Raw genomic sequence first — 13768 nt, 5'->3', positions numbered from 1 at the left:
CTTTCTTAGTTAATATTATTATCAATACTACCATTGATGAATTGAACCCTTCCTGTGTTCCAGGCACTGTTCTAAACACATTACCAAACTTTAGTTCACCAAATCTTCACAATGACCTTATGAAAAAGGGAAGGGGATATTATTGTTCTTATTGCAAATGAGGAAACTGAGTTTTAAGGAGGTTGAGTAACTTTCTTAAGGTCACCAAAGGGGGGTGAATTTGGACCCAGGTGTTAGTTACTCTAGAGTCTGTTGATCACCTCTCTCTGGTGTCTCGGGAGAGCACTATTCATCATCCTCTTTGGACTGATTGCTTAGCAACAAATAGAACAGTTCTTTACTATTTTTTTTCTTATGCAGTCTAAATTTTTTTGGATTTCTCATTATATAAGACAGGTCCTGCCTCCGGGGTGTCCAACCACCCCTGCTGTAGAAACAGGCTGTCCGTTTATCATAACCCAGCACCCACCTGTCTGTGTGCTCTGTTCCCACTGGTTGCTCTTGGCTTTCTCACACCCTGCTCCTTTGCCTTGGTGACCAGTTTTGGATTCACACCACAAGTTCAACCTCGGCACCTTCCCTTTGACACACGTGAGGTATCCTTAAGCTTAAGGGGTTGTGGCTGTTGAAAAGGGAGTTGTATTTTGATGTGGGCCTTGAAGGAGAGGTTGAGTTGGGAAAAGCAGTGAGAAACGGGTGAGGCATGTGTTGTAAGGGGCTGGCGGTGGCCTGTGGGGTGGGAATGGGCCCTGATGCCGAGGTGGGAATAGGCAGGACCCAGGGAGGGAAGACGCTGGCCTGAGACGAAGCACCAGTGGAGAAGGCCGGCAGGAGCCTGTAGGGCGGGCCGTGCTCAGGGTGCTGGGCCAGAAGGAAGCAGACGGAGCACCAGGCTTCAGCTGTTCCCCCTGGAGAAGCTGTGTGGTTTTAGGACACACACCATGCAGCACAGCCAAAGAAGCAGTGGGGAGCCCTGAAGGCACTTGAATGTGGACCCTCCACCTCCTCTCCTCAGAGGGTGGCTTCGCCAGAAAGCCAGCTTCGACTGTGCACTGTCTGAGGGCAGGGCTAGGATTATTTACGCTCGTATTTCCAGAGCTTGCTGTTGAAGCTGGTGCTTCGTCGGCACCCAGAGATGTTTGAATGAATGAAGAAAACAAGGGTCAACCAATCTCTTTCCAGGATCAGGCAACTGGGGCTCACCCTTCTCTGCATCGCTGGTTTTCCTGGGGTTGCCATGAACAAGGAAACTCATTCCTCTGGTCTCCTCTGATAAGACTGAGTCAGAGAGATCAAGCCAGAATTCAGCAAAGTCTCAACTCATGTAAACAAGACAGAAGATAGAAGATTCAAGGAGAGGATTTCATTCCAGGGGAAGGGCTATGTTTGTCTGAGGCTTTTGTCCCGCCCATGCCTGGTCTCCTATAGTAAATGCCTCTTGGTCACTGGCTCATTAGATTTCAAGTGCAGTTCCTAGCCTAAAAGTGAACAAACTTGAATTTCTGTTATCTTTGCACGTTCTTTAGTAGGATGAAGTCAGGCAGAGATAGTGAACCTCACTGGTAATAAGTTCTGTACATCTTGGGCGTGCCACAGATATCCTGAGCTTGTTAAATAAAGGCTGATTAAAAAAAAAAAAGCGCATTAAGAGAATTTAACGCAGCAGATTGACTAAAAGTAATCCAAAGAGCATCGTAATGTACTTCTAACCACATCTTTGCTTATTTTTTAATGTGTTTCCTTCATGGTCTTTCTTGTGGCTCGCCCTTTGCAGTGTGTGTACTTGTTGAGAAATTCATCTGTCTGGTTTTGCTGAGCTCAGTTTTTCCGAGACCCCCCGCTCCTCGCAGGCTCAGTTTCACCTTGCCATCTGCAGCGGGTGTTTCCGCGGTGGCAGACGGGGCCACATCTGCTTCCTGGAGGCCCTCTGGGCAGAAGCATGCACTGGTGCCTCCTCCTGATCTGGGCCCAGGGGCTGAGGCAGGCTTCCACCCTGGCTCCAGGTAAGGGCTGCAGATCCAGCCTAGGACCTACGGGAATGGGAGAGCGGGGAGGCAGGCGGGGGAGGCAGGCAGTGAGCGCCGCATCTGTCAGTGGGAAAGAAACCTCTTCTCTCTGAGAAGAAGGCACAGGTCTCTCTTGGGTGGCAGATGACGGACCTGAGGTTGGGCGGGCCTGACTGGCCAGCCCAAAAAACAAGGCAGCGGGAGAGGAAGGGTCTAAGAAGGAAGAGTGATCAATTCACTTGCAGAATTTCACTACTGCTCCATCTTCCTTTCTTCTGTCCTTGAGGAAACTTCTAGAGAAATAGTGTACATTTTCTGTGGATCAAAATGTGTTCTTCACAGATTCTAGAGACTCTGCTGTTATGGAATGAATCTATGTTAAATCTATTTCCTTCTGTATTAAAAGGGGACACAAACATTTACAAGCTGCAGTACACATTAGTTTTCATGTTGTTTTCTGAACCACCGAAGGGGTGTAAGGGCCAAAAGGCGGTCCTGCTTTGGAGAAAGTTTCTCTCCAGTGCTCCTTCCCTTTGGATCTCATGGCTTTCCTGGAGGGCTTTCTGGGTCCCCCAGGTGGCAATCACCCAAACAGCCAGATTTTATTTCAAAGGAGGATGTGTCCAGCACAGAACTGAGCTACTGGGAGATACACCAAAACAGAAGCAGTGGCTGACAGGGTTTATATTCTGGGTGGGAGGCAAAGTAAGCCTATGAACGTAGCCATAAGCTGTCCCTGGAGCCACATCCCAGCAGAGGCTCCTGAGATGGCGAAGGGCTGCTCCGCTGTGTGGCAATTATAGCCTGCCAGGGGGAGGGGCAGGAAGGACTGCGGAGACCAATATTCTGAAAGCCAGTTCTGGATGCAAAGCCCTTTGGAATTTCCACGGGAAGGTTCAAGGCTAGCTGCTGACCCAGGACGCCTCTGCATGCTTTTCTCCCTTCTCTAGGAGCTGTGACAGGCAGAATAGTAACCGCGGGGAACATTTCTGCAGAGGAAGGAGGCTCTGTCACCTTACAGTGTCACCTCTCCTCAACCGCTGCCATAGTGACTCAGGTGGACTGGAAGCAGCAGGACCAAATTCTGGCCGTTCACCATGCTAACATGGGATGGCACATCGAGCCAGCCTTCAGGAAACGCGTGGCCCCCGGCCCCCACCTGGCCCTCACCCTCAAGTCGCTGACCATGAACGACACCGGGGAGTACTCCTGCAGCTACTACACCTTCCCTGATGGCATTTACAAAGGCAGGCTCTTTCTGGAGGTCCTGCAAAGCCCAGGTACGCCTTCTGGAGCAGAGGAGCTGAGGAACCTCATCCTTGAGGATAGAAAAGGCATCCCTGCCAAACACAGCGGAGCAGGGCTTCCCAGCCCGGGCTCACGTTCACTTCACCTGGGAGCTTCTTAATAACGCCGATGACAGCGCCCTGGTCCTAAGCTGTTCCCTCAGCGTCCCCAGGGGCAGAGCCAGGGTGTGGTAGGCTCTAAGGGCGTCCCTGGTGACTCTAGTGTGCGTATATCTTTTTGAGACCTACACTTTTGGGCGTAAGAAGGACATTTTATGTATGTTTACTAGAAAGACCAGTTGATAAGGTCATCTGGAAAATGTTCTCATTTATTAGCTTAGCATGGAGCATGCAAATGAGAATTAGCCCCCAAATGTACAAGGAGTTAGAGCTGGTTAAAAGCAAAGCTGGTGTGCTAGGTAGGTGTAAAGGTACAATAATTTACATTTTTAAAAAGTTAAAATTTTTGTTCAATTACAGTTGGCATGCAGTATTGTATTAGTTTCAAGTGAACGGCATAGTGACTAGACATTTACATAACTTAAGAAGCGGTCACCCTGATAAGCCTGGTGCCCGTCAGTCACCACACATAGGTATTACAGTATTACTGACTGTGTCTCCTGTGCTGTGCCTTACAGCTCCGCGGTTGTTTTTATTTCTGGCAGTTCATGCATCTCAGTCCCTCTCCCCTTTTCATCTATCCCACCAACTCCCCTCCTATCTTGCAACCATCAGTTTGTTCTCTGTTTCTATGAGTTTATTTCTGTTTTGTTTGCTCACTTATTTGTTTTTTATGTTCTACATATAAGTAAAATCATATGGTATCCGTCTTTTCCTGTCTGACTTATTTCACTCAGCATAGTACCCTCCAGGTCCATCCATGTTGTTGCAAATGGTAAGATTTCATTCTTTTTCATGTCTGACCAGTGTTCCACTGCGCTTATGTACCATGTCTTCTTTATGCACTTGTCTATCAATGGGTGCTTAGCCTGTGTCCATATCTCCGCTATTGTAAATAGGCTGCAATGAACATAAGGGCGCATATATCTTTTTGAATTAGTGTTTTGGATTTCTTCAGATAAGTACCCAGAAGTGGAATTGCTGGGTCATATGGTAGTTCTATCTTTAACTTACGATAATTTACATTTGTGTGTACTTCATAGTTTCCAAAATAACCTCACATTCATTATCCATCTGGACACTTGAACCAGTTGTCTGGACGGTGAGAAAGGATTCTTATTACATCTGAGAGACAATGTAGCAGAGCGGTTATGAGTTCAGAGAGATGCCAGACAGCCCATGTCCAAGCCCCGGTGCTGCCGTTGACCTCAGGCAGGATCACTTAGCTCCTCTGTGCATTGGTCTTCTTGTTGGTGAAATGATGGTAGTTGTAAGACTGTATGAGGTGCTAACACAGGGTTGAATTCCTTACTGCAAGAAAATGCCTAGAGAACAGCACCTGGAACGTGCATGGTAAGCACTAAGTCAGTCTTAGCTATGAATGCAATTCCCCTCTCACTGATGGAGGTGGAGACTGAGGCTTGGAGCTGCTCAGAGCATGAGAGTTGATTTTAACACAGGTGTTCTGGTTCCCCTAAACTATACCCTCAGAACTTCTGCTTGCTTATTGCGTTGGAGATTAAGTTTTATGAGTTAGCAAAATCTATGAAACTGTTACCTTAAAGTTTCTTCTCAAATGCTACTCCTCTGCTGCCTCTGACTGGGCCCGTGAGGCATGCGGACCAGAGCCTGCGTCTTCCTCTGGTTCCGTGGGCGGCCCTCGGCACCTGCTCTCCACGGCCACTTCGCTCCCCTCCTGCCCTCTTTCCTCGCCTGTGGCCAAAGCAGGGAGCTGATCCTCCAGGCAGAAGAAACGCATTCTGGGAAGCTGGGCTCCCTCTGCTACACCTGCTGGCTCTGTGTGGGGACCGTGGGCACCGGCCTGTCCTAGGGACAGCATTCCTTAGCCACCTTCCCGGCACTCTAAGCCCATCGGTGGAGGGAAGAGGGCCCGGCCTCTGCCACATCCTTCTCTTTTCTCCCTGGACACCTGTGTTCTGCCCAAGCTCCTGGGAAGGTGGTGGAGATGCGACAAAGCAGCGAGGAAACCCTTCCACCTCCAGCATGGCACACACCGGGCAACTGGCCTATTCCTCTCACACTCTCCTTGGATCAAATATCACTCCTCTCTTCAGAGCTCCTTCCTGCCTCTTCCTCCTTCCAGTGACAGTGTATGTCAGTAGAAATTCACTTATTCATGCCTCAGTTCATAGCACAGACATTTTCTTAAGCACCTGCTATGTATGATATGAATTAAAGGCAAACAGCAAAAGGTGCAGGTCCCGAGCCTTACTCCCTCCGGGTCTCCTAGCTGAGGTTGGTAAGTGTTAGAGGCTTAAGGTGAAAGGTTATGTGCTTTTGTCCTTTTCGTACTTCAGTAATCATTTTATTTTAATTTTTAATTTATTTTCTACGAGTATGATCATAAATATGAAGTCTAATAAAACTATTCTTTTTTCATTTTTTTCTGGAGGTTATCATTTGTTTCATTTCATGATTATCACTAAGAGTGATTTTGTAGAATCGAGGGAGGCAGGGTTGCAAATGGTCTGCTCTGGTGTCAGATGTGCGAGGCAGGCAACAGCTGGGGTGCGAGCGGCGCGGGGTGGGCCAGGCAGATGCTCGGCTGAACAAGGAGCTGGCCCGAACGGCCCAGTCCTGCGGTTGAAGGAAGGCCGGGCCGATCCCCACCTCTGCGCCCGGACGTCCGGGCTTCCCTGGGGATGGGTCGTCCTTTGCTTCTGGCCTCAGCCCGTTTCCTTCACTCTGTCTTCCCACCAGGGGCTGAGCACGGCGCTGGCTTCCTTGTCCTGTTGCTCGTAGTCATGTTGCTGGTGGTCACCTGCACAGCGGTCACAGCGGTGGTCACGCTGACCAGAAAGGTAAGGATTCTGGCTGCACATCCCCGTCCCGGGCAGCCCGCCCTGCCGCCCTGGCCCCCTCAGATTCTCTTTCTGTCCAGAGAGAGACTTCAAGGTGATCTCTCCCACTGCTCCTTGTGCCTTTTTCATGGTCCTCGTTCTGCCTTTGTGTGAAGTTGTTCATAGTCTTCTTCTGTTGCTTTCCTTATCTCGGAGCTCCTGAAAGGTTGGACCTGTCTCTTTTCAATCTTGCTGTTACCTGCAATTCCCAGTTCCTGCCTGTCCCTTAAGTGAGTCCCCCTGGGAGACTGATTTTTCAGCTTTGACTTCGATGCATCTTGGGAATTTACTCTGTGCTAGGCATTTCTGTATATTAGCTCATTTAATTTCAACAACCCTTCAGCAGTGCTGGGCGATCCAACGATTCTGCCACTTGAGAAACAAAAGATCATGAGAGACCCCTATTTCCCAATCAAGACCTTGGTAGAGGAGACTCGCTCGGGCTGCAGTCCAGCTGTCTTGGAAGTTCTGTCTCTCGCACAATCAGGTTCTGGCCTGGAGAGGGTGCTCCTTTAAATGCTGCTGAGGAGGACCTTGACTCTCACGCTTTGCTTTCAGTTGCTGATAGACTTTCCTTTTCCTGCACAGTGAACCAGGAGAATTTAGCAAAGCCATCCAGTCCCACGGCCCTAATAATCACTGCTTCCCCCATCCTTCTCAGATGTCAGCGCTCTGGCACCTGCTCTCAGTCGCCTTCCATCTGTGTCCCATCCCATCCAGCACCAGCGGTGGAGTCTGCACTTCCATTCATCTGGTGACTCTCCTTCCACAGTCCGTCCAGGGCCGTTCCGGGGCAGCCGTTTTAGATCAGGTGCGGGAAATAGAGCTGACGCGTGGATTCTGGTGACAGCAGTGTAAGTGAGCTCTCAGAGGAGAGGTATTAGGGAAGAAAGCTCTGCGTGAAGGAAGCTCAGCTGGAGACCCTGTTGAAGCAAGAATTGTGTGCAGAGTTGGTTGCGCCTTGAGGCAGGGAGCTGGCCTTTTCAAAACCCACCTCAGTGGGGCACTGACTGCTGGCTGCTCAGCAGGAAGGGCCCCAGGGCAAGTCTCCAGAGAAGGGCCGCTGTGAGCCACTCAGTCTGCACTCCCAGGCTTGGGGGGTGGGGGCACTGGTCAGGTAGGCAGGATGTGAGCAGAGCACCAACAGCGCCCCCGATGGGCCCCCGAGAGAGCCAGCGGACTGCAATATTTGGGAACGTGGTCTTGGGAGTCAGACAGACCTGGGGGGCGTCATGGCCTGGCAGTGTGGCCTAACCTCGCCCCGCCTCAGCTTCCACACCTGTGACTCGGAAATAATTTTGGTGGTGTTCTCATGGGATTGTGGGAACACCGAAGTCAAGTAATTCAAGCAAGCCACTTGGCATTTCTCCCGGTATGTATTAATAACCATCACTCTGATAAGTATATGTTTTTATAATTATTATAAATTTTATTTATTGTAGCACAGCATAATACTTGGTGCTCAATAAACATTTATGTTACATGGATCTACTAGACTAACTGAATGAATATGATTTGCCAAGCAGCTCTTTGGCAGAAGTGCCCCAGGCACCTTCCGTGAGGCACAGGAAGGGCGTGTGTGTCCCGCTGCCGGACCAGGCCTGCCAAGCCCGCTCTCCTTCCTCCTCACCTTCTCTGAGAGGGCAGTGCATGTCCCTGCAGGGCCCAGCTGCAGTCTCAGTAGCTGCCTTTGATCCTTTAGGACATCAGTGCATTAATTCAAGACTTATTTTTGTGTGGCCAGTCTAAGAAAGGGAACACGAACACACCAGCTTGAAGGGTCACATCAGTGCTTTGAGGATGAGTTGTGTCACTTGCCTTAACAATGGATAGGGTTGCGTCAGGGGCTATAGCACTTCTTTTAAGCACAGTGTCAGCTCGACCTCTGATAGCTACCCTTTTCCTTCAGTCTTGTTATGGATGAGGTGCAGCCACTCCTACTGAAAAGGAACGAATGAAACGGTAGGAGTGGACAGACTCCCTGACTCCTGTGTATGCTCCCAGACTCAGGTCTATGGCTTCCCTGCAGCCCAGCTCCTCAGGGCCTGCAGCTGTGTGGCACTCTGATTCTTCTTGTTTGCGGTGAATATCCGTGCAGCCCTGCCCACCCTCCCCCTCAGCCCCCCGCATAGATTTGTGCACTGCTGAGCATGACATTAGCTGCCAGTGACGGTGCTGGCGCATCCCATCCTGGAAGAAGGGCAGGGGCAAGGGGCGTGGGGGCAGAATGAAAAGGGGTTTGTTGTTCTTTTCCAAGGCTGTCTGTGGCTCTTCGTGATTCTGTCCCTCAGATCTTCCGTGTGGGTGAGTGACTCGCTTTAGAGTCGCCTCCAGGAGGACTGAGAGGGTACTCTCATCTGTGTACTGGGTGTCATTAAACATTTTGGGTGCTGCTGTGTTGGTGCCTGCTGTTTTTTTAATTTCCTTTTCTTAGCCCAACCCTCACCTGTGCTGCTCTCATATGGGTGCGAGGACTGACTTCACACCCTTGATTTTCCCACACAGATTTCACTGTTGTGGCCTATTGTCCAACAGAGGCAATTGCAGTTGTCTGACCATGAGTCCCTACTTTGATTTGGAAAATCCAGTTCTTTTAGGTGTGGGGCTGTCGAAGAATGTGTATGTGTGTGCATTTCAGTCCTAAGACATATATTGAGCATCTGTCACAGGCTCTGAGGTTACACAGAGGAACACAGCACAGTCTCCTATCTCAGGGAACTCACAGTTTCTTGGACAATGTGAGGCCTGGAGAAGACAGAGGATCAACAAAAAGTGTCAGATAGCATTCAGTGCTACAACAGAGAACATTGAAGGCCCTATGCTAGCACAGGGGGAGAATGTAGCTCTCCTGGAAGGTCAGAAAGTTTTCTTTTTCTTTTTAATCCTCACATGAGAATGTTTTTTTTTTTTTTTTTTATTAATTTTAGAGAGAGAGAGAGGGAGAGGGAGGAAGAGAGAGAGAAAGAGAAGCATTGATGTGAGAGAGAAACATCAATTGGTTGCCTCCCATAAGTGCCCCAACTGGGATTCGAACCCACAACCTTTTGGTTAACAGAATGATGTTTCAACCAACTGAGCCACCTGGCCAGGGCCAGAGAAGGCTTCTTGGACAATGTGCTGTGGAGCTGAGTCTGGAGGACTGAGGAGACAACTTTCTTAGGGAACTACAGAGAATGGACAATGGGTATGACATATACAAACCTGAGGGGTCAGGAAACAGTGCCTGGTATTCTAGAAGGTGCAAAATGAGAGGCAGCTTGGTTGAGGAGAAAGGGCATAGCCCCAAGTCAGACGAACACAAGTCAGAACTGGGTTTGTCCTTGGGCAGATGACTGCACCTGTCTGTGCCTATTAGCTAACTCAAAAAGTTCAGTAGCGGTGTTGGTGAGACTATGAGAAGAGAGTCGAGCCCAGGCTCATAGTGGATTCTCAAGAAATGGTAGCTCTCTGGCATTGGGCCCTACACTGGAAGTTGGGGTGTTGGTTGGGGAAGCACTGCAGGACATGAAGCTGAGAAGGTGAGTATGACCAAGTCACGCAGGGATTTGGGGGGCATCAGACACAGTCTCCTGCCGGGAATGCTGTGAAATGATGGACCTCCTTCCTGGAAGAATGCACCTTATGCAATTTTTTTTTTCATTTTGTATCATTTTGTTTTGTTTTATAAATCCCTCGAAGTCCTCCTGTGGCTCCTGTAGAAAATGGGAAACATCCAAACATTTTGGGCAGAAGTGTGGCATGATCCAGCTTTCGTCTCTGAAGGATCGCCTGCTGGTGGCCCTATGGAAGTTAGACTAGACCTACCTGGGGCTCTAGGGGCAGGAGGGTATGGAAGTATGGGTGAGAGGTAAACATGAAAGGAGGGATAGGAAAGCGAGTAGATTTCAGATTTCCTTAGGAGTTAAACAGGATGGGATTTTGATCTCCACTTGAGTTTAACATTAACATAATGTTAATTTAACATTAACATTAACAGTTTTCTGGCCAGGTGGTGCCATGGCCCACGATAGAGGCTGTGGGGCAGGAGCAGTGTATAGGGGAGCAGTGTGTTGGCTTCCTCTGAGGGAGGCCGAGCCTGAGCTTGCTGTGGGGGGGGGTCACCAGGTGCCATGCCCAGTGAGCAGGTAGGCGCCTGGCCCTGGAGCTCAGGGCAGAGCTGGGGCTGGTTTGGGTAGAGATTTGGGAATCATCCTAGGAAAGAGGGTGGTTGTAGATGTTCATTTAGATGAAGTGACTCAGAGAAAGTGTAGAATGTGAGAAAGCAGAGGGCAAGACCCTGGGAAAGCCCTTTATTTGAGGAGCTGATGTGAAAACAGAGCAAAGAGCAGGGTGGGCTGAAGATGAAGGTCGGGTTCCCAGGAGGAGGGGGAGGAGCAGGAGAGAGCGGTGCCACAGAAACCTGGGAAGGAGAACACTTACAAAGGAAGAGGCCCATGGCACCGGGGCGGTCAAGAGGAAGAGAGGAGTGGGGTGCAGGTGCCTCACGGGGCTTAGCGAACAGGAAGGAATGCGTGCAGGCACATTGCGTGTGTAGCAAGTGTTCCGCTGGAGTGGTTAGTACTGAAATCCACTGTGACAAAGGTGAGAAATTAAGGGTCAAGAAATTGGTGTTGGTAAGAACACAACTTTGTGTGTGTGTAAGAACGGAAAAGAGAGATCATTGTACTTATGTACCATGTTGAAGAGTGACTTTTGAATACCACCCCTACATACTCACTTCATAGTTTGTTTGTTTTTAGAGACAGTTTCTTCAAATTCGTTCTGCTGAAAGTGGTCTCAGGAGAGTGCCGCCTGAGGAGGAATGGGGTCCCAGCGTCCTGGCAGGCCCTGGAAGCTGTGTGCAGACCCAAGTTGCACCTGCCGGCCTCTGCGGAGAGCAGAGTGGAGAGGACTATGCTGAGCCGCACGACTACTTCAACGTCCTGAGTTACAGAAGCCTCGGGAACATCAGCTTCCCAGCAGAGACTGGTTAGCTCCTAGAGGTGCAGCCTCGATTCTGTTACGAGTGGATGGATGAGGGTCTGCACTCCCCTCGCTGCTGTGTGCGTGTGTGTGTGTGTGTGTGTGCGCGCTCAGCTGAGTGAATGAATGTCATCTTCTTTGCGTTTCCTCTAGCCTTCCCTTCCACTCTATCGTGGCAGACCAGGGCAAGCAGCTTGAATCTTGATATGAATGCCATGCTAAAAAAAAAAATTGACCTGGTTTTGAATCTGGCAGCCTGAGCCCATACTGTGGCTCTGAGCAGCCTACTCCTCCTCATATCACTGGGCAGGGGGTCAGGTTACAGGGTCATTGTCATTTTCATCAACATTCACACATGTATGGCATTTCATGATTAAGGCGTGGGACCAGCTTCTGCGGGGAGATTCAAGGATGACTAATCCGTGGTCATGAGTCTCAGCCGTTTAAGAATTTATAGGCAAGGGGGAGATTACGCTGATGTGGACGGGTGGTAAGAAGATAGGAAAGGGAAACTCAGGCCTTGGGGAGGACCTGCCAGTCTGGCATGGGGTGGCCAGGACAGGCTTATCTGTGGTGAAGTGGTCTTGGCGGGTACAGGGAATGGTGAGGCGGGTCTGGTGAGGGCAGGAGTTTTGTCCGAAGAACTTGCTTTTTCCAAGGAGCTAAAAACCCCACAAGGGAGACCCTGGTACAAAAGGGAACCAATGAGACTTCAGATTTTATTCTCTGGGCAGGCGATTCTAGCCTCCTCTTGTTGGATATACTCAGTGTAGCAATGGACTGATTGGGAGGACTCTAGGCGCTTCCAACCATGCACTAGGGAAGCCACAGGAACTGTGCCTGCTCCTCGCAGGCCAGCATCTTAGCCTTTGGACCGTGACCCACCTTTTTTCTATCAGTCCTCCACTGAGCTTTGAAGAAGTAGTCTGCTTCCCACTAATGGAAGAACCTAGATTTTTAAAATAAGGACTCTTCCTAGGGAAAAAAAAAATAAATAAAAGGAGGGTTATAGAGAGTTTTTAAAAATGTACACTCCCAAACTCTCTTCTCTGAAACTTTAAATTCAGCCCTTATGTCTCTGTGCTGTGGTTGGGGTGCCATGTGAGCTGCTCATTTCTATTTAAGCGTTCAAGTTTTTACCCCTGCCCCTCTGTCTCTCTGAGAGAATTGAGGAGGGAGGCTGGTTTACAGGGGAGCAATCTTCTTTCGTGGGCACAGGAACTGAGAGAGAATATGAAGCAAGCTATCTATTGCCAACTGTTAAAATAAAGCATTGTCCTGCTTCCCGAGAATTAGGCTGGTTGAACAAGACAATTCAACTCCTACTCCTCCTTGAATTTTTATTTTTATATTTCTCACTTTTCAACCAAACAGGTCTATAGTTAAGAGCAATGAGCTGAAATTTGTCTAGAGTGCAAGGTTTTTGGAAAAAAGAGAGATACATGGAAAATGCTGCTATTTGCCATGACACTGCATAGCATTTTTCTTGCAAAACTAGTGCAAATCAATAGGGAGTAGAATACAATTCATGGACAGGAAATGAACTAAGATGTAATGACGGAAAGGGAGTGGTGTTTTGATTTGATGGAGGTGTTTTGGGCCGAGGTGGACTGAGAGTTGGGTGTTATTCAAATGGGAAACATTTACAAATACCATTTGGAGTTGATAAGAATACAAAAGGACCCATGGATGTTGTAAGTTGGTCAGGTTACTAAAATGAGGTTGAATTCAACAGAAAGTAAACTTTTAAGTGGAATTCCATGAACAAATTTTCCTTGGAGAACCAGAGGCGACAGTGCTATAAAAGCCAGGTTCAGGAGTCACGCACAGGCTGGCCCAGCAGCCTCGCTCTGCATGCAGCCGCGAACACAGGCGATGTGGCTGGTCTAAACTTAGACGTGCATTGCTCTGAGTATAAAATCTACACCAGATTTTGAAGACTTAATATGAATAGTAAGAATGTAAACTATCACATTAGTAACTTAAAATATTGATTACATGCCAAAATGATAGTATTTTGGATATGCTGGGTTAAATAAAATATATTATTAAAATTAACTTCCTTTATTTATTTTTATTCTCTTAATGTGACTACTGGAAAATTGAAAATTGTGTGTGTGGTTCCCATTGTGTTTCTACTGGACCATGTAACTCTAGACTCTGAACCTGAGCCAAAGTGGTACCTGGAGATGGAGTATATCTTTGACTGGTAGTCTCGGTCATTCTCGCATTCAAATAGGGTTTGATCAGACTATTTCCTTTTATTGTGTGTTTCTAGAAATATATAGGGAAGAATCACAGGGAAGACTGAGGTAGGGGACCTCTAAGTGCAAACAGGAAGAGACCCTAGGTTCTCTTGGATCCCCTCTTGAATTTCTTCACAGGAGGAGAGGAGAATAAAAGAAGATGAGAGTTCACAGAGAAATAAATATACTGATGCCCAACCCCTCATCACTCCACACTCGAAGCTTGGGCACATAGAGCCTGATGTATAATCCAAAGAATTATACTGAACAAACATGAGAGAACCGAG

At 48.6% G+C, this 13768-nt stretch overlaps 1 protein-coding gene across 1 annotated transcript; it reads left to right on the top strand.

Moving 5' to 3' along the window:
• Positions 1–1924: 1924 nt before the first annotated feature.
• On the top strand, positions 1925–11246 carry TIGIT (T cell immunoreceptor with Ig and ITIM domains). The gene is made up of 4 exons (XM_054577222.1): positions 1925–2003; positions 2957–3286; positions 6134–6234; positions 11013–11246. The coding sequence occupies exons 1-4, from the start codon at positions 1940–1942 to the stop codon at positions 11244–11246; spliced, it is 729 nt and encodes a 242-aa protein (XP_054433197.1). The 5' UTR covers positions 1925–1939.
• The last annotated feature ends 2522 nt before the right edge of the window (positions 11247–13768 follow it).

Source organism: Pteronotus mesoamericanus, unplaced genomic scaffold, assembly GCF_021234165.1.
Source record: "Pteronotus mesoamericanus isolate MK-2021 breed Mesoamerican mustached bat unplaced genomic scaffold, CSHL_Meso_final contig_42, whole genome shotgun sequence".
NCBI lineage: Eukaryota > Metazoa > Chordata > Mammalia > Chiroptera > Mormoopidae > Pteronotus > Pteronotus mesoamericanus.
This window is presented reverse-complemented; position numbering and strand designations above follow the sequence as displayed.

Excerpts from the sequence above, each read along its gene's own strand:
- TIGIT (XM_054577222.1), top strand. The coding sequence starts at position 1,940 with ATGCACTGGTGCCTCCTCCTGATCTGGGCCCAGGGGCTGAGGCAGGCT. Across the intron at positions 3,287-6,133 it reads GGAGGTCCTGCAAAGCCCAG|GGGCTGAGCACGGCGCTGGC; the intron begins GTACGCCTTCTG and ends TCTTCCCACCAG. Across the intron at positions 6,235-11,012 it reads TGGTCACGCTGACCAGAAAG|AGACAGTTTCTTCAAATTCG; the intron begins GTAAGGATTCTG and ends GTTTGTTTTTAG.